Source organism: Lithobates pipiens, unplaced genomic scaffold (genome assembly GCF_037356315.1).
Source record: "Lithobates pipiens isolate NorthernLeopardFrog02 unplaced genomic scaffold, aLitPip1_a1.2 Scaffold_18, whole genome shotgun sequence".
In the NCBI taxonomy this organism is placed as follows: Eukaryota; Metazoa; Chordata; class Amphibia; order Anura; family Ranidae; genus Lithobates; species Lithobates pipiens.
The window spans coordinates 630,328,424-630,355,069 of NW_027507758.1; the positions used below are offsets into that span (position 1 = coordinate 630,328,424).

Here is a 26,646-nt window from a genome sequence, read left to right on the forward strand (position 1 = left end):
CCCTCTTCTCTATAGAAGCTGAAGCACTCATAAAACGAGCCCTTGGAGATAATATTATTACAAAAGCAGAAGCTTCCTTTCTATCCAAAACATATTATAACACTCCCTATTTCTATCACCTTCCCAAAATACATAAAAATTCAGAGAATCCCCCGGGGAGACCAATTGTTGCCGCAATGGAAAGCATAACCAGCCCCTTTTCTATCTACATTGACCATTTCCTGCAACCACTGGCACAAAATCTCCAAACCTACATACGAGATGGTACACACCTACTAGAGATCCTAAAAACCTACTCCTGGGAGCCCACCTACCAATGGGTGTCCTTGGATGTCAATTCCCTCTATACTTCAATTCCCCATGCTGTTGGCCTTCAGGCAGTAAAACACTTCTTAGCCCTAGACCCATCCCTAAAAACTGCACAAGCAGAGTTTATCTTAGATTCCACAAAGTTCTGCCTCACCCACAACTACTTCTCCTTCAATAAAAAATTCTACTTGCAAACCCAAGGGACAGCTATGGGTGCCAATTTTGCACCTAGCTATGCAAACCTGACAATGGGCTTCTGGGAAACTCTTTACATTTGGAACAACAATCCATACACAGAGCATATTATATACATAGGTCACTACATAGATGATATTATCATCATATGGGACAACACCGCCACCCATAGACCACTTCGTTTCACACTGTAACGCTAATGATCTAGGCCTATCTTTCACTTTTGAATCCAGTCCAGATACCTTACCCTTTTTAGATCTTGAACTCTGTCATATCAATAAAACCATCTTCGCAAGAAACCACATTAAACCCACTGCAGGAAATTCATATTTACACTTCCAAAGTTGCCACCACCCAAGGTGGATCACCAATATCCCAAAGAGTCAATTTAATCGTTTAAAACGAAATTGTACTCACAACTCAGATTATATCGAGCAGGGCACTCTGTTTAAAAGAAAATTTGAAGACAAAGGCTATCCCCCCACCCTAGTAGATGAAGCCTTCACCAAATTCCTGGACACCCAGCCAGAAACACACCCGGTCACACCCCAACCACATGAAACCATACCGAACAAACTGACTGTCCATCCCCAAACCCACAGTACCAGATTCATTACTCAATATCACTCCCAACACAAAAAAATTGAAAAAATCTTCAAAAACCATTGGAGTATCCTTCTAGAAGACCCTCTGTTAAAAACCTCCATAACAGATACCCCCAAGATAACATATCGTAGAGCACGCAACATAAAAAGTTTTATTGCCCCGAGCAAATTAAAAACCGATAACAAACCAAAGCCACTCAGGACATTCCTCACCCTGAAGGGCATGTACCAATGCAAGAAACAAAAATGCCTCACCTGTAAATTTGTCCAACACCGCCAAAAATCCTTTACCACAAAGGGCAACACATACCAACTGAAAGAGTTTTACAACTGCTCCTCTGAGTTTGTAATATATGCGATCCGCTGCCCTTGCAACCTACTTTATATAGGGCGTACCATTCGTACCCTAAGAAAAAGGTTCGGCGAACATCGCCGATCAGTAGAAGGGGACTCTAATCTCACTATCCCACGACACTTTAAAGAACACCATCAAGGGTCCACAGAGGGCATGCAAGTTTGGGCCCTTGAACAGATACCTGGATCCTTCCCCCTCGCAGAGCGTTTCAAACGTCTCTGCGAGAGGGAAACTTTTTGGATATATACGTTAGACACCCTCACGCCTGGAGGCCTCAACGAGGACATAGAAATCAACTCAGTTGTCTAATCTTTACCCATCACACTTTTTTAATGAGACTTTTTTAATGAGACTTAAAATCCCCCCCCCCCCGCCACAAATCAGTATTAACGCGCCCTTTCTGTTCCCACTGTATGTGGGTTCACACACGTGTGTGTGTGTGTGTGTGTGTGTGTGTGTGTGTGTATATGTGTACACTTGTGTCTACACGTATATATGTATGGGTGTATATTGTGTATACGTGAGTGTGTATATGTGAATTTAAATGCACACACATATGCAATCATAAAATATTTCCTCCCACTTTTTATTGAATATGTTTTTTATGTGCATGCATGTGTGTGTATGTGTGTATATATATGTATATATATATATATATGTGTATGTTTTATTTTAACATCCACGTCTCATTTGAACACCATTTTATTGTATTTTATAGTACCAAATTTCACAATATCAAATCCTATCAATATACATGTCTCTCACTATCTTATGTCCTAATACCCACCATAGAAATATACCTTCAGCAATCCAATTAACAATTTTTTGCCCCATCCCCCCCCCCTTTTTTAATTCTTTTTACTTCTTTATATTCTTGTATTTTTTGCATTTTCATTTTTATTTTTATTTCTACTTCTATTTTTATTTTATTTTATTTTTATTGTTATTTTTATTCCTATTTTAATTTTATTTTTATTTTTACTTCTATTTTTATTTTTTATATATTTTTTATATATATTTTCTTATATATTTTTTTATATATTTTTTATATATATTTTATATATTTTTTCAACCTTCAACAACCTTTTTTTTTTTTATATTAATTCTTGCAAAATCCATTTCCATTTTATACCTTTTACAAGTATTTTCGTATTTTTTAAAACAATTTTTAAAACAGTTAAATAAATAAAAAAGTTCCAACTCTTATCATTTTTTCCACATTTTTTCCACATTTCCAACTTGTATTCACATACACATAAATTAAACTGTCTCTTTGATGGACACACACACAATAATAACATACAACCAGCCTGCAACACATGAGTTATCAACACCATGCCTTGGTCGGAACAGCTCCGCCCCAAAAGGTGGAACCTGAACTCGAACGACCAATTAGAACTGCCCCTTTTCCCTATTTAAACCACTTCAAACATGGTAACCCAGATGCCTGATGAAGGAGCACGCATGCTCCGAACGAGTGCAACGTAAACCACAACGAAACGTCATCGCAGTGCGCCCCTCAACGTAACAACGAACGGACGAACGGACCTCCCTGACGCTGCTACACCGAGCCGTGCGACGCTGGGAACCACCGGCGCCACCGGATGAGAGATACAGCCGAACGAGTTACCGCTTCTCCTCGGGAGCCCTGCGATGTCCTCTAGATACATGATGTGCCTGAAACTTTCTGGTAGAGTGTGAGTGCATAACTTCACAAATTAAATGTCTTTGATTCAACAATACTGCACTTAGATTGGCGCTGTTTTTTCTTCTGTTTATATGTCTTTTACAAGGTACCCCGGTTCGGTTCGCACCAGAACTTGCGAACGGCCCCCGCGTTCGTTACGAATGTTAGAACCCCATTGAAGTCTATGGGACTCGAACGTTCGAAATGGAAAGTGCTAATTTTAACGGCTAATATGCAAGATACTGTCCTAAAAAGGGTTTGGGGACCTGCCTCCTGCCCCAGGGGACATGGGTCAATGCAAAAAAAAGTTTTAAAAACGGCCGTTTTGGCGGGAGCACTGATTTTAATGACGATTAAAGTGAAAAAAAAAGTGAAATATTCCTTTAAATATGGTGCCTGGGGGGTGTCTGTAGTATGCCTGTGAAATGCCACGTGTTTCCCGTGTTTAGAACAGTCCCTGCACAAAATGACATTAAACGGAAATAACATCATTTAAAACTGCTTGCGGTTTTAATGTTATATCTGGTTCCTGCAATATGGTTGAAAATCATTGAGAAAAATGGCATGGGTAGCCCTCCCTGCCCATTACCAGCCCCTTTAGGTCTTGTACGCATATTAAGGGGAATCCTGTACCCATATTAAAAAAAGGAAATGCGTGTGGCCCCCAGGCCCTATATACTCAGAACAGCAGTATACAGGCGGTGCAAACAAGACAGGGACTGTGTAGGTTTGTTGTGTTAAGTTGAATCTGTTTGTAATTTTCAACTGGTACATTTTTAAAGTGTAGCTCCAGTCAAAAAAAACATTTTTAAGCTTTTTGGAAAACATAGGGAAGGGTTATCACCCCTGTATAATTTGTTTTGTCGTCCATCTTTTTTCATCTCACTTGCTACTGTCTCCTTCCGTTTGCAAGTAGGAGATGTTTGTAAGTTGGATGTTTGAAAGTAGGGGCCTGCCCTATATTATAGCGGTATGTACTGGGTACAGAACACGCAGACAGCACGCACTCCTAACACTACTGACTGCAAGCTCTATTATTAACCACTTGACCACTGGGCACTTAAACACCCTTAATAACCAGACCAATTTTCAGCTTTTGGTGCTCTCACATTTTGAATGACAATTACTCAGTCATGCAACACTGGACCTATATGAAATGTTTGTCCTTTTTTTCACACAAATAGAGCTTTCTTTTGGTGGTATTTAATCACCTCTCAGTTTTTTTATTTTTTGTGCTATAAAAGAAAAAAGACCGGAAATTTTGCGAAAAAATGAATTTTTCTTTGTTTCTGTTATAAAATTTAGCAGATTAGTAATTTTTTCTTCATAATTTTTTTTTTACTGGTTACATGTTTTGAGTTGCAGAGGAGGTCTAGGACTAGAATTATTGCTCTCGCTCTAACGTTCTCGGCAATACCTCACATGTGTGGTTTGAACACAGTTTTCATATGTGGGCGGGGCTTACGCATGCGTTCGCTTCTGCATGCGAGCACATGGGGACATCGGCGCTTTAATTTTTTTTTTTTTTTTTTTTATTGTTCATTTTACTTTATTTATTTTAGTTTGACATTTTTTTCCCCAAAAATATATTTTTGATCACTTTTATTCCTATTACAAGGAATGTAAACATCCCTTGTAATAGGAATATGGGGTGACAGGTCCTCTTTACAGTGAAATCTGGGGGTCAATATGACCCCACATCTCACCTCTAGGCTGGGAAGCCTGAAATAAAAAATAAAAAAAAGATTCTGGCTTTGATCGTACTGGCGAGTTGGTAGAAGCACCGGAGGGCGGTGAGGGGTGGGGGGCGTCTATGGCTGGGTATTTCAGGGTATCACCGAGTATGGCTGGGTATCTCCGAGTATGGCTGGGTATGGCAATTTATGGCAGGGTATTGCAGAGTATTGGCGGGGTACTACAGAGTAATAGCAGGGTACTGCAGAGTATTGGGGAGTACTACAGAGTAATGGCAGGGTACTGCAGAGTAAAGGCAGGGTACTGCAGAGTAATGGGGGGTACTGCAGAGTATGCACTGGTATTGCAGAGTATTGGCGGGGTACTACAGAGTAATAGCAGGGTACTGCAGAGTATTGGGGAGTACTACAGAGTAAAGGCAGGGTACTGCAGAGTAATGGCAGGGTACTGCAGAGTAATGGCAGGGTACTGCACTGCAGAGTAATGGCGGGGTACTGCAGAGTAATGGGGGGGTACTGCAGAGTAATGGGGGGTACTGCAGAGTAAAGGCAGGGTACTGCAGAGTAATGGCAGGGTACTGCAGAGTATGCACTGGTATTGCAGAGTATTGGCAGGGAATTGAGGGGTTAAATTCGGTGAGCAGCGATGTGGGCAAAAAACGATTGGTGTGTAACTGTGTTGAAGGTACACAGAACACCCACTGCTTCAGATTCCAACACACTACACGAGGCCGCCTCAAAGGCGGCCTTATATAGTGTGGGGCGTGCACTACACAGCCTGAGCTATGATTGGCCACAGGCAGGATGCCTGTGGCCAATCATGGCTCTCCTCGCTGGCGCTGCGATTGGCCAAGCGATTGGCCAAGCATCATGTGTGGTCACAGTGCATGCTTGGCCAATCATGAGCCAGCAATGCACTGCGCCATCGCAGTGCATTGTGGTCCGCGCGCGCCATACGAATTTTGACGCGAACGGACCAAGAGTTCGGATTTCGCCGAACGCCCGAACAGCCAATGTTCGAGTCGAACGAAGCTCATCCCTATGAATGGGTACCCCTCCTTTGCTGTGCGTTCTGTAGTTCATCTCTCTGGTTCAGTTCACTAGAAGGGAACGTTTCACTTCTATATTCTTAGTTCTGGATCATCAGGACTCTGAGTGTCTATACAGTATATGTGTGTATACGTATACATTGTACATTTATTTGATGTAATCCATTTTTCCTCTCAGTGATTGAGCAATGAAACCAAACAAACCCAACAGTGAATTTCTGATTCAACAACCCGAACAGACCAAATTAAATGTGTTCCCCTGTGGACAGTAGTCCTTAAATGTACTGCAACCCTCCTATTACCCCCCTCACATCCACATCCCACTATTGTGTAACCAATACCATCCAAATAATTCCTACTTTCATTTCCTAAAGTCATTTATCTACAAGGAGACCTGTATAGATCAAATTATGGCACCAATGAGGATGGAGAAGGAATCCACCAAAACCTACAAGAAATTTGATCCTGGGAGTGCAGAAAGGTTACCGTGCCCAAATGCTAAATATGGCGAGATGCATCCAAAAATCCTGCATAACAAAAAACACCATAAAGGATAAAGCATCTGCCAAGGTTACTGTGTGCCTCTTATTTGAAATGAGACATGCTGGTGATAATATCCCCAAAGCCCATAAGTAACCTTCTTCCCCTTCCTCGCCCCCCCAGAACCCACACCTGCCCCCATTCTCCCCTAAATACCCAACCACTACCCAACACCTAACCCTGTGATCCCACCCTCTCCTGAATCCCCCTTCCCCTCTAATGCCGCGTACACACGATTGCACTATCTGGCGGACTTAGTCTGGCGGACAAACAGCCGGACTTTGCAGCAGAGGTCCGCCGGACGAGCAGACCTGCCCACACATGACCGGTCTTTTCCGGTGGACTAGGACCGGCGGACAAACTGCCGGACTATTGAAATGAACGGACTTGCCAACACACGGAGAAAAGTCAGTTAATTTTGAATGCCGCTCCAGGTAGACAGGATTAGTGAAGGTCAATGTCACCACCTCCATCAGCGAAATTGACACGTCGCTGGCCCTGTCACCTGGTATGGACTTAAAGGGGAAGCCCTACTCCAAAAAAAAATGGCATGGGGGTCCCCCCCAAAGTCCATATCAGACCCTTATCCGAGCACGCAGCCCGGCCAGTCAGGAAAGGGGGTGGGGACCAGTGAGCGCCCCTCCTGAGCCGTATCTGGCTGCATGCCCTCAACATGGGGGGGTGCTTTGGGGAAGTGGGGCCCTGCAGCCCCCCCACCCCAAAGCACCTTGTCCCCATGTTGATGAAGACAAAGGCCTCTTCCCGAAAACCCTGGCCGTTGGTTGTCGGGGTCTTCGCTAGTCCAGTCTACCTGGAGCCACATTCAAAATTAACGGACTTTTCTCCATGTGTGGGTAAGTCCGTTCATTTCAAAAGTCCGGCGGACTAGCACACAAACGGCCGGATTGTCATATCATCACCTGACTTCACAAGATCTCTGTATTGAGGAACCAATAGGAATATTGTGTTAGAATCCCAGAATCCTCCTCAGGAGGCTACGTTTATCTCTTGTATCATGTCTGCAGTCTCTGACCATCTCCTGCACCATGTCCCCAGTCTCTGACCATCTCCTGTACCATGTCCCCAGTCTCTGACCATCTCCTGTACCATGTCCCCAGTCTCTGATCATTTTGAGTCAAAACTTCTAAGTCTGCCGGAGCCCACACAGGGGCGGATTGTCTGATCGTGTGTACGCAGCATAAGGGGTAATGGCTGGAGTCCTATCAGAGTCCCTCTGGATAAAATCTGGAGAAAAACACAGCCTATAGATGTCCCTAGCTGTGCTGTACAAGTTCATCAGTATCAGTGTGTAACTCCTGTCACTTGAACCAGGTGCAGCCTGCTATTGTAGTTAAAACTAGATAATGCAATGGCTGAGGGCCGTGGGTCGATGTTGGACCGTGCGGCCACTTGAACTCGTGCCTCCGATTCATCTACTATATCCTGAAGGGAATCCTACACCTTTACAGCCTACAAATGACACAATGTCCTCCCAACAGTGGTGGGCATCCCCTGCAACCGATATAATGGTTAAAATCAGGCCACAGGTGGCCCCATCCACAGTGGAGCAGCTGAGTTGTTTTAGGAGGCAAGATGGCACTGACTCTACTGATATGCCTGCAGCCATGCTGCAACCCTCCTGTTCCTCAGCACAAGCCTCCTCAATCTGGGTGAGTGATTCTGCTCCTGCTGTTTTTTCTACAGACAGACCTTCTCTCCCCTCAGGACTGTCAGGTCACCTTGAGCTAGGTGGCAGATGCACACCGTTGGGATCAGGAGTGCACCACAAGGTAGTGGACCCCACGGCTGACTGCTGCGGATGGGAGTCAAGGTGGCAAGGAAGGCAGGGCCGCTGGATCACCAAGAGGGATCCCACCGGGGTTAGAGCATAAGATTCCCCAGGGCGCTTAGTCTAAGAGCCAGCAGGTGTTCACCAGGAGCCTCTAGTGGTGAGGATGGACTGGGCTGCAACTGGCTCCAGGTCACGTCCCCCAGCTCACACCCACAGTAGGCAACAGGAGGATAGGGATAGTAAGGGGGTAAGTCAAGGTCGGGGCCACACGCAGACAAGGACAATGGAGTTCAGGGTCACGAGCAGACAAGAATAGTTGAGAACACGCCAAGGTCTGTAACAGAAACAAACAGAGCACACGGCAAGCAGGAACCAGGAACACACAAAGGTTGAGCAGGGTTGGCCTGCAGTGCACAGGTTAATATAGAGTTCTCTGATAGGAGCTAGGGTGGAGCCATGCTAGAGGTGGGATTATAAAAGCAGTCAGGTGAGAGTCGGCTGGTCTCTAGAGATGAATTCATGGAGACAGGTAAGCTGACAAACTCTATTGCATAACCATGACAAGGACGCTCCTCCTAGTCCAGAATCTGACCATAATTCTGATTTTCACAAAGCAGAACCCACACTGGCACAAATCATGCTTGCAAAGCTTCCTTTACTACACACATAGAAACAATCCATATTGACTTTTCTCTTTTGAAGCAAGAAGTGCAAAATCTGCTTGAAATGGCAATAGCGGCAGAGGAACGTATTACTTCTATAGAAGACACTTTACACCCTGTCACAGTACGTATGGCTGCAGATGACATGGTGGCCCTCAAGGCTAAATTCGATGACCTAGAGAACCATTCCTGTAGGAACAAACTTCTTTGTGGGATTTCCTGAATATTCTAAGAGCTCTCGCCCAGAATGGTTCCTTTACTCGTGGCTGCGGGATACCTTGGGGACTGAGGTATTCCCCACATCTCTGGTTATTGAGCATGCACACTGTAGTCCATCACGTCCTCCCTGAGAAGGAGCTCCTCCAGGATCCCTAATTGCGCAGATCCTTAACTTTCAAGATAAGGTTGCCATTCTTCACCTTTCCAGGGAGAAAGGTCCATTTCATTACAATGGAAATACTGTCTCCTCTGACTTCTCTGCTGAAGTTCAGCTTCAATGCACATCCTTTGCAGCTGTGAAAGATCACAGTGCCCATAAATGCAGTCTATCGTGCCCATTAGTGCTGCATATCAGTGACATGTGTCTGCTGCACCATGTACTGATATGAAGAAGTCTCCTGTTCTTTGTATTGCTTCCTTCATGTGAAAACCCTGGTGAGCCTGCCAGTCCCTCTGTATAACATGAACAGTCTGCTCTCCTCCAATTATCAGACTTGTGCTTTGAATCTCCCCCCCTGCACACCCATTCACTGGGAAGACCGTGTCAGGGCTGGCTTAGCCCTTCCTCCTCTGGGCTGGCCGCTCAGCTGTCGGCTAATTACCAGCTCTCTTCTCTTTCCACAGTTACCAGCTGTTCCCGATGATGCTTGTCTGACCTGCCTATTTAAAGCCTTCCAGCTCACTCTTTCATTTGCCTTCGCGTTGGTCACATCACAAGGGGCCATCTCCTGCTGTTTGTTTCAAGACTGGCTTGCTAACATCCCTCCTGGCTTCTTATCCTGCTTGCAGTTGTTCTCCTTGGATCCCTGACTTCTGGACTGGCTGATTACCCGCTCTGGGTTATGAACTTTGGACTGGCCGACTACCCAATCTGGCTACTGGACTCTGGCTATGCTTGACTACGCTTTTTTTCTATTTATCTTTTTGTTTTTATTAATAAACAAGTGTGATTTGATTGTACTTTTGTCTCAGTCTGTTTCATGGTTCCTGACAGACCGGTGTGCTGCTGTTTCTCCTGTCGCAACTATTATGCAGCTGAGAACCGAGGGAATGTGGTTATAAAAAGGGGAGAAAAAAGGCATTCATTTTTTTTTTTATATCTCTACATAAATGTTTTACCATTCATTTCTGTTTTACAAGGTGAGGGCTTACATACACTTTACCTTCTATCCTTCAGTGTGTACTGTATTTATAACTGTATGAGTATGATGTTAGTATAAAACCATGTCTGACCGAGGAAACTAAGGATTCTATTTATAGAAAATTCATTCAGCCGTTACAAATATTGCCATGATTTAACACAGTGATATCCTATGATTGTCAGCTCCATCTAGTGGCCATAAAACTTTATTTTTCACAAAATAACAAATAGCGCAATACTGCATTATGACCACTAGATGGAGCCAAGGAAATCAGTGTATGAAATAAAATACATCCAATATTCATCACAGCTGAGCTAATGCTGGTCACATTCATTCAAACATATATATTTTTTTCTATTTAAAAAGAAGAAGACTTGGCTTCTATAAATATACCACATCCATAATATATATATATATAATTTCAAAAAGAACCTTGTATGTCGGACTTTATTGGTATGAAAAAGGCCAAACATAAAAATTACATATAATATAAATCTTTCTTACAGATATTAAAATTATGTCTTAAAGCCACATGGGAACAAATCCATCAAACATAAGGCCATATAAATATTCATTATGACTCATTCAGCTTTACCGAATTGTCCAAGAAGCCAACGTGTTTCACATCAATAAGCTTCCTCAGGATATTTTAAGTCTTGGGAGCAAAGAAAACCAGCCTAACTAAAACACATACCGAATATAAATCCATAGAAATCTCATAATTTTATAACATTGTAAATTATCATCAGTGCCGCTTACATAATGCTTGGGGGACATAGCAAAGAGACAGTGATAAATGGCAATAGCAAAGTAGCTTGCACAGTCAGCTGGTCATGAGTTATAAAGATTAGCGGGATAATAGATATGTGCATGAAAAAAAGTTAAGTAAAAAAATATATATTTTTTTACTTGTACAAAATTAAAGTTTCACTCAAGCACATAAAATCCCCCCAAAAAATGTTTATGCCCCCCACCCACATATATACACACACTTACAAACAAACTTGCACATTGGGGCGCCTATGCCTGAAAAAGGTTGATTGAGATACCCGTGTTACATATCTCCAGAATGAGAGCGATAATTCTAGCACCAGACCTCCTCTGTAACACTAAACTGATGACCTATTAAATATCGGGTACTGAAGTTTTTTGCCATTTCACAGGCGCACACAAATTTAAGGTTTGACATGTTGGGTATCTGTTTACTCAATGAAACCTCAGCTTTTACATTTTACCAAAAAAAAAGTCTTGTTTTTTTGGGCCCCTTAAAATTAACTTTTTTTTACTGATATTTGCATTTCCTAGGCTGTTACAGTAATATTGTACGACATAAAAAAGGAACTACCACCATTTTATTTTCTAGGGTGTTTTCTTTCAGAAAATAAATAATGTTTGGGGGTTTTAAATAATCTTCAGGCCTAAAATAATTTTTTAAACATGTGGGCAAAAAAACAAAACGCAAAAATACAGCTCTAGCAGTGAAAGGGTTAAAGAAAACATTCACCTTCGGGAACATGTTACATGTTCCTGCAGTGGCTCATCAAACCGAGTCCTCTGTGTGACAGCAGTGCAGGGAGAAGTTCCCCGTACCAGCTGTCACTTTATGAAAAGAGCGCGGCCGTGCCATTCATTCACAGTGTTCTGTCCTATGCCTGTCCTTGTAGTTTTTAATGAACTCCCACACTGCTGCTGAGCTCCCTGGTAGATGATTGGTTCTTCCTGTCACTGCCTTCCAGTATAATGTACAGGCAGACAGATTACACGGACATTCTGCAAGAGTCCTGCATAGCACCAGTCATCAGAACAACATGGCTGCAATATTTTCCAAGCTCCTAAAAAAAAATTATTAGTAAATTAACATTTCTTTACCTGCAGAAAATGTGCATTTATTATTTTTTATAAAAAGAGAACTTTACCTTTATTGGAGCGGACACCTTAGCGTGATTTGTCTGCTCAGCATGCGCTTGTACTGAGCACCCAAGTTATAAAAGTCCCCGACATTCCTAAAAGCACCTCAGATTTATATATGGTTTTGGTTAAAATAATTTTTTATTTTATCAGAACAAGGAGATTGTCATAAAGGACAAGATTGTCATAAGGGACAAGTGATTGGGACCCGCATTTAGTCCCTTACACAAGTAGTTTTTCAAAAAATGCCCACACCCCTGGTGGAACAGTTTTTTTCCATGATGAAGATCAGCCATGGAGTATATCTGAGGTGTATATCAGGGTGTGCTTCTTCCCCACATGAGAGCTGTGATGTCCAGCAACATTCATATACATTTCCCGCACTCAAGGTATTAATCTCTCCCCCCCCCTCCCCCCGGGTTGTGCGGGATCCCTGATGTACAGGAAGACAGGACTTTAGTGAGGAACAATTCCCTCACTCAGGACAGGAATATGGCTCTCCCCCATGTGAGATCTCTGATGTGTGGAAAGGTTGGATTTCTTTGAAAAACATTTCCCGCACTCAGGACAGGAATACGGCTTCTCCCCCGTGTGAGATCTCTGATGTGTGGAAAGACTGCACTTCACTGAAAAACATTTCCCGCACTCAGGACAAGAATATGGCTTCTTCCCTGTGTGAGATCTCTGATGTATTGAAAGATTCGACTTGTCTGAAAAACATTTCCCACACTCAGGACAGCAATACGGCTTCTCACCCGTGTGTGATCTCTGATGTCTGCAAAGATTGGACTTCTTTGAAAAACATTTCCCGCACTCAGGACAGGAATACGGCTTCTCCCCCATGTGAGATTTCTGATGTATGTAAAGATTGGACTTCACCGAAAAACGTTTCTCGCACTCAGGACAAGAATACGGCTTCTCCCCTGTGTGAGATCTCTGATGTCTGTAAAGAAGGGACTCATGTGAAAAACATTTTCCACACTCAGGACAGGAATAAGGATTATGCCCCGTGTGAGATCTCTGATGTGTGTAAAGATTGGACTTCTTTGAAAACCATTTCCCGCACTCAGGACAGGAATACGGCTTCTCCCCCGTGTGAGATCTCTGATGTGTGGAAAGATTGGACTTCACTGAAAAACATTTCCCGCACTCAGGACAAGAATATGGCTTCTTCCCTGTGTGAGATCTCTGATGTATGTAAAGATTGGACTTCATTGAAAAACATTTCCCACACTCAGGACAGGAATACGGCTTCTCACCTGTGTGAGATCTCTGATGTGTGTAAAGATTGTACTTCAATGCAAAACCTTTCCCACACTCAGGACAAGAAAATGGCTTCTCACCTGTGTGAGTTATTTTATGCCTATTGAGACCGGATTCAAAATTGAAACATTTCCCGCACTCATCACATGAAAACCTCTTATCTGTTGGATGGAAAGCACCCTCCCTCACAGTCTGAGGTTCCTCAGGATAGGAGGAATACGATGGTCCATCTACACTGTGTGGTGCCGGATGGACATTTGAGGTAGTCGGGTTTTCTCCTGGACTATACTGTGTGATGTCCTCATCTTCTACTTTACAGTCTGGAGACAAAGTGAGACAATCCTCTGAGGTTTTCCTCAGCTCCCGTCCATGTACTAAAATAGAAATAAAAAGATTATTACTAGACATGAGCTGATTGGTTCCCCTAAACCAGGACTCCGCCCACATCAGGCAGTTTTGTCTCTGAGGATCTTACAATTCCCCCCTCAAGGTACTTGGTAAATGGGTCCTCTGATCTCCTATGAGTTAATTTATTTATTCCTGGACCTTAGTAAGAGAGCAAGGAAACAACGAGAACTGTCTTTTATAGGAGTGACAGTGATGAGGGGATTATAGGACGAGTGTCCCCTCCCCCTCTATCACTCATTGCCATCTTCCCAACACAAGAAGTACTGCACTTCCTTATTTAGTTCATGCTTTAGTCATGAATAAAAGTGGATTCTCCTCTTCTGGCTCATCCTGCCTTCAAAGTTCCCCTATAGGAAGTCACAAATTATAGTATAGAGTTCCCCTATAGGAAGATAAAAAAAAACCTCTGCCTTTAGAATCACTTGCTTCCTTCTCTTGCCCAGGACTATATGTCCCATGAGGCATTGCTCCTCATGCATTCAAATTCTCAGGCACTTACTGACATGTATAGATGGTGTACTGAGCTGTATATTTCGATATGTAAAGAAATAATGCATTCTGTATGCAGGCCAACTAATTGATTATGAAAATAGTTGATAGCCTAGATTAAGGCTTACCTGTAGGTCCAAGAAATAGCTCCTAAACCTATACGATATTTGCCCGAAGACAGGCACCGCTGTCTACGGCTCATGCACCGTAGACAGCGGCGCGCAGGCGCACTGAGCGCGGCATCTTCAATAAGGGTGATGCCGCGCGTGTCGGCTCCCGTGCACATGCGCGGGAGTGACGCCATCGTGGCTTCGCCGAATGACAGCAGCGGAGCTGTGAGACCCCACTGAGAAGATGGATGCGCTGGACTACAGGGGACAGCGGTGACTTCGCTGGCTCCTGTGTCAGGTAAGTGACACATAATGGACTACTATGCAATGCATAGTAGTCCATTATGCTTTGCCTTTGCAGGGAATGAAAGAGGAAGTAAACCCATCAGGGTTTACTTCCTCTTTCATTTCTTTTTTCGTGGACCTTAGTCAGAGTGAGGAAACAACGAGAACTGTCTTTTATAGGAGTGACAGTGATGATGAGATTATAGGATGAGTGTCCCCTCCCCCTCTATCACTCATAGTCATCTTCCCAACACAAGAAGTCCTGACCTTCCTTATTTACTCCATGATTTAATCATGAATAACAGCGGGGCTGAGCCCCACCAGAGGTAAGAGAGTGAGGATGGGGGCAGAACAACCAAGATGAACACTAGACTGATCCTGAAGGCCATCATTGGGTTATCGATTCTTCCCTCATTATCACTTTGTTTAAGGTTCCAAAGTTTGAGGATGTTATCACATTATTATCAACATGTATGTGCTCCAATCAAATCAGATACAAACGGTCCAGCTGGTAAGAAATGGGTGTAAAAGAGGTAAGGGTTATGTAATGTACTACTTATTATAAAGGATACAACAGTTAGGATTTTATAGTATCAGAGTGATGTAATGTACAACATAGAGTATATAGTGCAGGGGTCAGGAGTATGTAATGTACTATATAAATCATACAGTGTAATGGTCAGGATTCATAATATTGATATTCAGCAATCAGTGGTAGTGTTTACATGAGACAAGTTGCAGAGGTCCCACACCGCTGCCTCCCATCTCCTGAGACTGCACTCAGTGACTTGGGTCTGAGACTATACAGCCATATCCTTCCACCCGGCACAGCCAGCAAACAACAGAGTAAGTAACCCTGGGAGAATTTTTCTGTCAGAGATTTTGCCATATCCGGCATGGGGCAGAAGACCCAAAGCACATACCCCAGGTGCCTAGATCTACTAACATCTATGGTGAAAATGAACATTTTGCTGCCAGCTGAACCCCAGAATCTCCATAAATCCAGTCTAGATACATAAATTGTGTCTGCAGCACAAAGAAGGAAGATTATCCGAGAGAAATATAGGAATACAGGACAGGGAACACAGCTCAGGAAAGTGACCAGGGGATTACAGGCTGATGTCACCCAGTCCCCGCCCTACTCTGGACAAATCAGTGAGCAGTATGGGGGGAGGAATGTATTTAGTGTTAATGACCCACCTGTGCTGATCTCTGTAGGAGTGTCCTTCTCTATAAATGTCCCCGTTATTCCATCCTCCTCCATAGACTGCTGATCATCCCTCACATATCTCTCTTCTTCTTCTGCTTTAACCTCAAATTCTATATCGATTGGATCTCCACTCTAAATCAAGAAAATGAGAGAGAATATCGTCTGTAAGATATAAACTTTTCTATTGTGACATCACATATAAAATCCACACATTGTCTCTATAGGTGTGTTTTTTAACCTCCTTCCCACCAACCTTGTAACAGTGAGGGATTTTGTGATCTTCCTGTGTGGAATCCCGGGAATACAGAGGACGGGGACATCTCTCTGGTGGGTTCCTGGTATTTGGTGGCTCCATCATATCCTTGTGTCCTTCTGAAAACTCCTCCATCACTCCATACTTCTCATCCTCCTCTTTATACTCTTCTTTAACAAAAATATTATCATCCCCAAAGTTTCCACTCTGAATAAATAATAAAAATTTAATTGTAACAAAACATGCTGTGTATAAATCAGAACTACCAATAATTGTCAATCATCTACCTCAGGGCTCGACAAAACCCAGGCGCCAGGTCGCATTTGCGACTAGAATTAGCGACCTGGCGCCTGGGGCAGCACAGCTGGGGGTATCCTATCTCCGTGGACCCCCCGGCGTGATCGCGTCGGGCTGCGCCGCCGCCGGCCGGTAATTGAGCCCCCTGCTTTGAGGCCTTCTGTGATCCTATGGTTCCTTCTGGAATCTGGCGCCCTCTGGTGGTGGCCGTTGGAATGACAACCAGCAATGTTAATGGAGCCTTTACTCAGAACCCCTGAACATTATATTATATATATATATATATATATATATAAAAATTTTTTTTTTTTTTTTTTTATTCTAACACCCTAGAGAAAAAAATGGTGGTCGTTGCAATACTGTCTGTCACACCGTATTTTCACAGCGGACTTACAAGCGCACTTTTTTGGGGAAAAATTATTTATTTAATAAAAAAAAAAAAGACAACAGTAAAGTTAGCCCAATTTTTTTTTATATTGTGAAAGATAATGTTATGCCAAGTAAATCGATACCCAACATGTCACGCTTCAAAATTGCGCCCGCTCATGGAATGGCGACAAACTTTTACCCTTTAAAATCTCCATAGGCGAAGTTTAATAAATTCTACAGGTTGCACGTTTTGAGTTACAGAGGTGGTCTAGGGCTAAAATTATTGCTCTCACTCTACTGATCGTAGCGATACCTCACATGTGAAGCTTTCCTTCTGCACGCAAGCTTGGTGGGACAGGGCGCGTTTAAAAAAATGTTTTTCTTATTTTAACCTTTATTTTTTTCACTGTTCTTTAAAAAAAAAAAAAATGTGTGTCACTTTTATTCCTATTACAAGGAATGTAAAAATCCCTTGTAATAGAAAAAAGCATGACAGGTCCTCTTATATATGAGATCTGGGGTCAGAGAGACCTCACATCTCATATTTACACTAAAATGCAATTTAAAAAAAATTTGTCATTTGAAAAAAATAAAATAAATAAAATGTCCCTCTAAGCGCTATGGGCAATGACTTGGAGACAGGGGGGGAGGGGGGGCGGCACTATCTTCCCCTCACTCGTCTCCATGTCAGGCCAGGGACAGGTCCAGATCGCCGTCACGGACCTGGCTCCTAACTTTTTTAGCTGGCTCCTAGATTCCAAGAAAATTTGTCAACCCCTGATCTACCTGATGATGTTGGGGGATGGTGTGACCTTCCTGTGTGGAATCCCGGGAATACAGAGGACGGGGACATCTCTCTGGTGGGTTTCTGTAGCTGGATGACTCCACCATGGCGTCCTGGTACAGATCTTTGTGTCCTAGAAACTCTGATTCCTCCATCACCCCATCCTCCTCTTTTATCTCTTCTTTACCCTCCACTTTGGAATCTCTCAGATTTTCACTCTAAATATATAATAAAATGACATAAATTGTAGATGCAGATAATGTACAGATCCCGAGACAAAAAAAGAGAACAGAGGATTGTGACTTTAGATGAAGCATGCAGGTGTAAAAATTCTAATTTATTGGAAATCAATAATATGTTTTATATATATATATATAATAATCAATAGTATGTTACATGAGGGTAATCATGAGTAGACATAGATAACCAATAATTAATTCAATAGATATACATACAGATATACATACAGTAAAGGCAAATTACCACATAATAATACATATAGCAGAATACATGCAATGATTTGGTCAGGTAAAACGTACAATTTGGCATAAAAACACGGCATATAGTAGTTCTATGCATTTCTTAGCTTCAACCACTCTTCAGGAGCATGCACGTGGATAAATGAGTACTGTAGTACGATAAAAAAAATAATCTATATGGTCTGACCCTGTCGAGGAAGACAAATTAAAATTGAATAAATGGGAGGTAAAGTTAACCAGGAAAGACCCCCCCCAACTTCTCTCAAAAGTACTTACATTATATGTATCTATGTAATGGGAGTGTGCCAAAATCAAATCAGAGAACCCCTAGGGGAATCACTGGCGGGAGCTGAGGTGATTTGGACAGCTCGGGACTCAACAAGGATGATTTCCAAGGAAAGAAATTCCAATAGATATACATACAGTAATGGCAAATTGCCACATGATACAACATATGGCATAATACATGTGTCAGGAACCATGAAATCAGACCGAGACAGACGTACAGTTAAATCACACTTGTTTAATAATAAAAGTAAAATGAACAAATGTAGTCAAAACATAGACAAAGTTACCCGGGAACAGATAGCCAACGCCAGAAGTCAGGGATGTAGTGGAACAGCAAGCAGGATCTGGAGCCAGAAGGGATGTCAGCAAAGCAAGTCTTTAAACAGGAATGCAGGAGATAGTCTGTTGTGACGTTGACCAAGGCAAAGGCAGAGCTCCTCTGGACTGGACAGCTTAAAGAGGAGGGTCGGTTTAAAAAAAAAAATAAAAATAATTAAAAGTCAGCAGCTGCAAACACTGTAGCTGCTGACTTATAATAAGCACTTATCTGTCCAGCGCGCCCGCGATGTCGGCCGCCCGAGGCCGACCTGTCCCTCGGCTCTCGGGTCCTGGCGCCGCCATTCTATGTAAGGGAAACAGGCAGTGGAGCCTTGCGGCTTCACTGCCCGTTTCCTACTGCGCATGCGCGAGTCGCGCAGCGCTTAGTGAATGGGGTGCGCTGTGTTCTGGGACACACAGTTCCCAGAACACAGCGTGTAAATACCTGTCTTTGACAGGTATCTCCACCCCCCTCCCCCCTGAAAGGTGCCAATTGTGACACCGGAGGGGGGGAGGGTTCCGATCAGCGGAAGTTCCACTTTAGGGTGAAACCCCGCTTTAATGTGTTTTTTTTCTTCAGGGTGGCCCTCCACTTTAAGTAGGCAGGAATGACGAGCGGGATATCATCAGCAGCTGAGTAACTGTGGCGAGATAGGAGCTGGCAATTAGCCGACAGCTGAGCGGCCAACTCAGAGAAGGAAGGGCTGAGCCCAGTCTTCACAGTACCCCCTCCTCAGAGGAGGACCACCAGGCCTGAGGGAAAAACGTCTATGGAAATCACGGAGGAGGACAGGGGCATGTACGTCCAAGGATGAGACCCAAGAGCGTTCCTCCGGAACCTACTCTTTCCAATGCACCAGGTACTGTATGCGTCCACAGAACCTACGGGAGTCAACAATGGACTGTACTTCATACTCCTCATGGTTCTCAACCTGTACAGGGTGAGGATGTGGCACAGAGGTGGTAAAGCGGTTGCAGACCAAAGGTTTTAATAAGGAGACATGAAATACATTCAAAATATGCATATTAGAAGGAAGGTTTAATGCGTAAGCCACTGGATTAATCCTACAAAGAATATGGAAAGGCCCAATCAACCGAAGTGTGCGCTTCATTAAAGGAACACAAAGTCGGAGGTTGCAAGATGACAGCCAGACCCTGTCCCCTAGCTGGTAGGAAGGCGCCGGCAGGCGTCTGCGGTCAGCATGGAGTCTGTATCCATCATTAGCATGTCGCAAAGGCTCCTGGACTTGTGCCCAAGTGGAAAGAAGACCACGGAGATGCTCCTCTAATGCAGGAATACTCTGCAGGAACAAACAAGTCAGGCAACATGGAAGGTTGGAAACCATAATTCGCCATAAATGGAGAAAATCGGGAAGCAGAATTACTGCCCATAGTAATAGGTCTGACCCCTTGTTATGATGGTCAGAAATATAGCAATGTAGGAATTTCTCCAAGGACTGATTGGCTCGTTCTGCGGCCCCATTAGACACCATGTGGGTGATATGCAAAGGAGAAAGCAATCTGAATTCCCAACTGTGCACAAAAGGCTCGCCAGAACCGGGACACAAGCTGACTACCCCTGTCCGAAACAATCACCTTGGCTAGCCCATGTAAGGAAAGATCTCCCAAGCAAAAATGGAAGCCAGTTCCTTAGAAGTGGGCAACTTAAGTGGAATACAATGACACATCTTTGAGAACCGGTCAACCACCATAAGGATAACTTTGTTGGCCTGGGAGTTGGGTAACTCCACAATGAAATCCATAGACAGGTGGGTCCAGGACCTCTCTCCATTGGCTATGGGTTGTAGGAGGCCCACTGGAATGTGTCGTGGAGTCTTATTCTGTGCACACACGGGACAGGCAGCTATGAAGGCAGTTACATCAGCCCGTAGACTAGGCCACCAGAATTGTTGGAAAATGGCCCAAAAGTGTTGATTCTTCCCAGGGTGGGCAGCAGCCTTGGGAGAATGGTAAGTCTGGAGCACGGCAGTACGGGGACTAAGCAGCAGTCACAAGGTTTATCAGGAGGAGCATGGACCTGAGCAGAAAGAATTTTGTCACCTAAAGTAGGAGACTGGTGCGAACCGCAGCCAGAATACGATCAGGAGGAATCACAGGAACCGAAACAGACTCCAACATGGAAGTGGAGGAAAATTGTCCTGACAAAGCGTCAGCCCTTACATTCTTAGTATTGGGTAAGAATGAGACAATGTAATTGAAACTCGACAAGAAAAGAGCCCATCGCGCCCTTCTGGGAGAGAGTCGCTTAGCCTCAGACAAGAATGTGAGATGATTCCTATGGTCAGTAAGGATAAGAACCTGCACAGTGGTACCTTCAAGGAGATGTCTCTATTCTTTCAGGCCTAAAATGATCGCCAACAGCTCTCTGTCACCAATCTCATAATTGCACTCAGCAGGTGACAATTTCTTGGAAAAGTAGCCACAAGGATGCATAACGCTCACAGGGGTAGGACGTTGAGACAGAAGGGCACCAACCCCGTCATCAACCTCAAGGATAAAAGGCAACGTAGGATCAGGATGTGCCAATACAGGAGCAAAAATAAAGGCAGCCTTGAGAGTCTCAAAGGCTTTAATGGACTCCGGAGACCAACTCTGTGGGTTACCGTCCTTTCTGGTCATATCAGTCAGGGGCTTGACCAGAGATGAGAAGTTACGAATAAACTTCCGATAATAGTTGGCAAAGCCCAGGAAATGCTGCAGAGGTTGTAAACCCACGGGTCGAGGCCACTGTAGAATTGCCGAAGGTTTCTCTGGGTCCATCGAAAAAACAGCAGTGGAAATGACATAACCCAGGAATTTAACCTGTTTACGATGGAACACATGTCCAGTTTACAATAGAGATTGTTCTCTTAGTTTCTGAAGCACACGACAGACATCTGTGTGGTAGCGCTCCATAGACTTGGAAAATATGAGGTTTCAGGCATTTTGACATCATTACATACAATGCAGGACCAACAGTCCCACTTTGCTAGTGAGGATGCCAAGGGTCCGCCCACATCCTAAGAGTATCAGAAAAAATAAACAGATGGAGGGACATTGGTAGCAGGAGCTGTGAGGTCAGTGTGATATCTAAGAACATATAGACTCTGGATGGAGGGACATTGGGAGGAGTAGCTGTGAGGTCAGTGTGATGTCATAGGACATATAGACTCTGGATGGAGGGACATTTGGATGGGGAGATTTGAGGGTCCTCTATATGAGGCTCCTGTGAAAACCAAAGCATTGTTCCTGGGTGTGTCCTTCCTCTCCTAAACTGAAGAGTGAACTTTGACCTTTACCATACAGAAATCTGTCAGGAATGTGTGAAAGTAAGCTCTCATGTGATCAGGTGACGTGCGGAGGAACGGAGTGTAAATAGCAGACAATTTTCTCCGGGGCTCCTAATGGTGGGGATGGATTTTGCTGAGTGCTGGTGCCAAGTTCCCACCCCCCAGGATCACTGCAGGTGTGGAGAAAAGCTGTGTAAGAGGATATGGAGGAGAGATGAGGAGGAGATCCAGGAATCAGGATAAAGGTCAGGACAAGTAACAGACGAGCGCATCCAAGAGATGAAGCCGGGGTCACTACACAGAAAATCAATCCAAGGAAACAACAGGCAGGACGAGGAATAGCAAGAAGGAGCTCAGAGACAAATGAGAATATTGCTCAGCCAATGGGAGATGATCTCAGCATGACTTACATAATGAAGGAGATGAGGGGGAGGGGAGGAAGTCACTTATGGTGACCATAGAGACATGGAAATTCAGCTGGTTCAGCAGGGATCGGTCACATTTCCATCCATGTGTGGTCACTGCCGGATAAAAGTCACTCCATCAGCGGCTGCAGCCAATAGCTTCATCACTGATCTGTGTATTCTGAGAGCGGAGGAGCGCCCCCCATTGTCAAAATACAATAGTGCAGCGGGGAGGATTCCCCCATCCCCTCCAATGTGTGGATGGGGGAATCATTTCCGTTTTTTCCTCTCATCCCGCTGGATGAACGATAAAACTGAACCATGTATGGCCAGATTTGGAAGGAAGATATATTCATCATCAACTGATCCCCCTGAAGGGGTTAATCTACATATTACCTCCTCTGCTGCCATTTCCTGCATTGTCTTCTCTCCACGACTACGTCCTACCAAATGCAACTTCATGCCAGAATCTGACATCACATCTTGTCTGTAGCAGACATCACTTCCTGTCTTCCATAGAGACTTCCTGTGTGGGTAGAAGTGAGATCACCACCTTGTGGAGCTCAGAAGAACTGCAGCCCCGAGAAACATCCCGTAGTGTGAACACTTGTGCCCTGTGCTGTGTGTGTATGTACTGTATATCCTTATAGATGGGTCATCTCCACTCCCAAGGGGGAAAGAAATATATTACTGCTCGGGGGGAGACATTTTGGCACCTTTGATTTTGCAGTAAAATTGATGTCAGATTTAGTCATGTAGAACATCTGTTATATGGATACAAAGAGCCCCAGCCGAGAGTAAAGGGTGGAAATGGCTCCTGATCCCCAGATTTGGGCAATTATGTCCCCAATATAAATAGAATAAAACCCGCGCTATGTGTAACAACTCAAATACCTACAGAAATAACTTATACCGGACTGCTGCTGTAACAAAGGTAAGTGTTCCCTTTATCAACTAGAAGAGCATTATGTGTCACAGCGCTGTCCTATTGTGTGTGCACATAAATCATCACAAATACACAAAAATATGTGGAGACATTCATATATAAAGTGCTAGGGGCTCAAATAATATTCTCTGCAGATCTACTGCTTCCACTTTACACCTACTTCACTGATCTTATGGTGTTTATCAATAAATAAAGTAAACTGATCCATGTGCAAATTCATATACAACATAAAGTGCTTTGTGCTCAAGATGCTGTTCCCTGCAGATCCACTGCTTACACTTTTCACCTACTTCTTTAACCACTTGCCTACTGGGCACTTAAACCCCCCTCCTGCCCAGACCAATTTTCAGCTTTTGGTGCTCTCACACTTTGAATGACAATTACTCAGTTATGCAACACTGTACCCAAATGAATTTTCTGTCTTTTTTTCCCACAAATAGAGCTTTCTTTTGGTGGTATTTGATCACCTCTGAGTTTTTTTATTTTTTGTGCTATAAATGAAAAAAGACCAAAAATTTTGCAAATTATTAATTTTTCTTCATAAATTTTGGCCACAATTTATACTGCTACATATCTTTGGTAAAAATAACCCAAATTAGTAGATATTATTTGGTCTTTATGAAGGTTAGAGAGTCTACAAGCTGTGGTGCGAATCATACAAAATTGATCACATCTGATGTACTGGTGGTCTATCTCATTTCTTGCGACCTGAACAAGCCAGCAAAGTACAAATACCCCCCAAATGACCCCATTTTTTGAAAGTAGACATTCCAAGGTATTTAGTAAGAGGCATGGTGAGCTTTTTGATGTTGTCATTTTTTCCCACAATTCTTTGCAAAATGAAGAATGTTTTTTTTTCCACAAAATTGTCATTGTAATAGGTTATTTCTCTCACATGGCATGTGTATACCACAAATGACACCCCAAAATACATTCTGCTACTCCTCCTGAGTATTACAATACCACATGTGTGAGACTTTTCCACAGCCTAGCCACTTAGAGAGGCCCAACATGCAGGGAGCACCATCATGTGTTCTAGGAGCATAAATTACACATCTAAATTGTTGACTACCTATTACACTTTTGAAGGCCCTGGAGCACCAGGACAATGACACGTGGTACTGATGACAGATGGCACTGATGACGCGTGACACTGTGGCACTGATGACAGATGCCACTAATACGGGGCACTGATGACACGTGACACTGATGACAGATGGCACTAATATGTGGCACTGATGACAGATGGCACTTATACATGGCACTGATGACAGATGGCACTAATACGTTGGCACTGATGACATATGGCACTAATACGTGGCACTGATGACAGATGGCACTGATACGTGGCATTGATGGCAGATGGCACTAATATGTGGCACTGATGACACGTGACACTGATATGGCACTGATGACAGATGGCACTATGTGGCACTGATGACAGATGACACTTATATGTGGCACTGGGGACAGATGGCACTGACAGGTGGCACTGGGGACAGATGGCACTAGCTGGTGGCACTGGGGACAGGTGGCAGTGGGGAAAGGTGGCAGTTTATTTTACTTTTTTTTTTTTACTTACGGCAGCTGCAGCCGTTCATCTCTCCCTCCTCACACGCTGTCTCTGTGTGAGGAGGGAGAGCGGCGCTGAGAGATGATCTCATATGTTTACATATGAGATCATCTCTTATTGGACACGCCAATCGCGCTAAAGAGCCACTGTGATTGCCCGTTTACAGCAATCTGTGATTGGCTGTGTCCAAGGGACATGGCCAACACAGAACTTCCCCGATGCGCGCTCTCAGGAACGCGCATTGCGGAAGTAAACAGGAGGCCGTCCAGGGACGCTCTACCGGCAGGTAGCGTCCGCGCTGTAGCCGTCTTTCGGCTATAGCGCGGGCGCGAAGTGGTTAAATGTATATTTGCTACTATATTACATAAACTAAAAATCTGTGAAAATTCATATAATCATACAATATTTTGTGCTCAATATAGTTTTAATACCAATTACCTGACTTATTACCAGAGGCTTTTGGTGTGCTGTGCTACGGGATCCTCCCACTTCAATACAGCCTGCTGTAGCCACTTAAGGACCAAGCCTCTTTCTGAGATTTGTTGTTTACAAGTTAAATACATTTTTTTTATGCTAGAAAATTACTTAGAACCCCCAAACATTATACTTTTTTTTTCTAACACCCTAGAGAATAAAATGGTGGTCGTAATACTTTCTGTCACACCGTATTTGCGCAGCGGCCTTACAAGTGCACTTTGGAAAAAATACACTTTTTTTAAATTAAAAAAATAAGACAACAGTAAAGTTAGCCCATTTTTTTTATATTGTGAAAGATAATGTTAAGCCGCAAATTGATACCCAACATGTCACGCTTCAAAATTGCGCCTGCTCGTAGAATGGCGACAAACTTTTATCCTCAAAAATCTCCATAGGCGATGTTTAAAAAATTATACAGGTTGCATGTTTTGAGTTACAGAGGAGGTCTAGGGCTAGAATCATTGCTCTCACTCTACCGATCGTGGCGATACCTCACATGTGTGGTTTGAACACCGCTTTCATATGCGGGCGCTACTCACGTATGTGTTCGCTTCTGCACGCGAGCTCGAAGGGACGTCCAGCCTCGTCTTCTACTTCTCCTTCTCCACTCTCCTCACAATTGTCCTCCACTCCACCTTCCATCACGCCAAGCTCACGTTTTTCTGCAAAAAGGCAGGCTTCCGTGGGCCTAATGTTCGAGAGTAAAAAAATGATGACGCCGGATAACCCTCTTGCCCAACGGTTGACGGCTGGCTTGTCAGAACACATAGCCCGCCAACTACTGCCATATAAACTGGTGGACTCGGAGGCCTTTCGCAAATTTGTGGCCATTGGAACACCACAATGGAAGGTCCCAGGAAGGAAGTATTTCTCAGAGAAGGGCATCCCAGAGCTATATGGCCATGTTCAGCAGCAAGTGAATGTATCTCTGGCACACAGTGTCGGTGCCAAGATACATCTGACCACAGACACATGGTCTAGCAAACACGGGCAGGGAAGGTATATCACTTTTACTGCCCACTGGGTGAACCTTCTGACGGCCATCAAGCATGTAACCCGTGGCACCTGTGTAGATTTGGTTTTACCACCACGGATTGCATGCAGGCCTGACTCTTCTTCTCCTCCTCCTCCTACTCCATCCTCCTCCCTATCCTCCTCAGCTGACTCCTCCTTTTCCGCTGCTAGTGTCTCTTCCGCTGCACCGCCCAAGCTCCCCAGAACCTATTCGACATGCCAGGTGAGACGT

The 26,646-nt window shown here is 43.9% G+C and overlaps 1 protein-coding gene across 1 annotated transcript in view; it reads right to left on the minus strand.

Moving 5' to 3' along the window:
- The window catches only part of LOC143989932 (uncharacterized), a 67,282-nt gene extending 44,382 nt beyond the window's left edge, over positions 1-22,900 (minus strand). Inside the window, exons 1-5 of the mRNA XM_077490203.1 lie at positions 22,801-22,900; positions 17,628-17,843; positions 16,176-16,382; positions 15,913-16,054; positions 12,665-13,794 (exon numbers count right to left, since the gene is read on the minus strand). Coding sequence (XP_077346329.1) covers positions 12,665-13,794; positions 15,913-16,054; positions 16,176-16,382; positions 17,628-17,843; positions 22,801-22,881 — 1,776 coding nt within the window. The 5' untranslated portion in view covers positions 22,882-22,900. The remainder of the gene's footprint in view (positions 1-12,664; positions 13,795-15,912; positions 16,055-16,175; positions 16,383-17,627; positions 17,844-22,800) is intronic.
- Between the last annotated feature and the right edge of the window lie 3,746 nt (positions 22,901-26,646).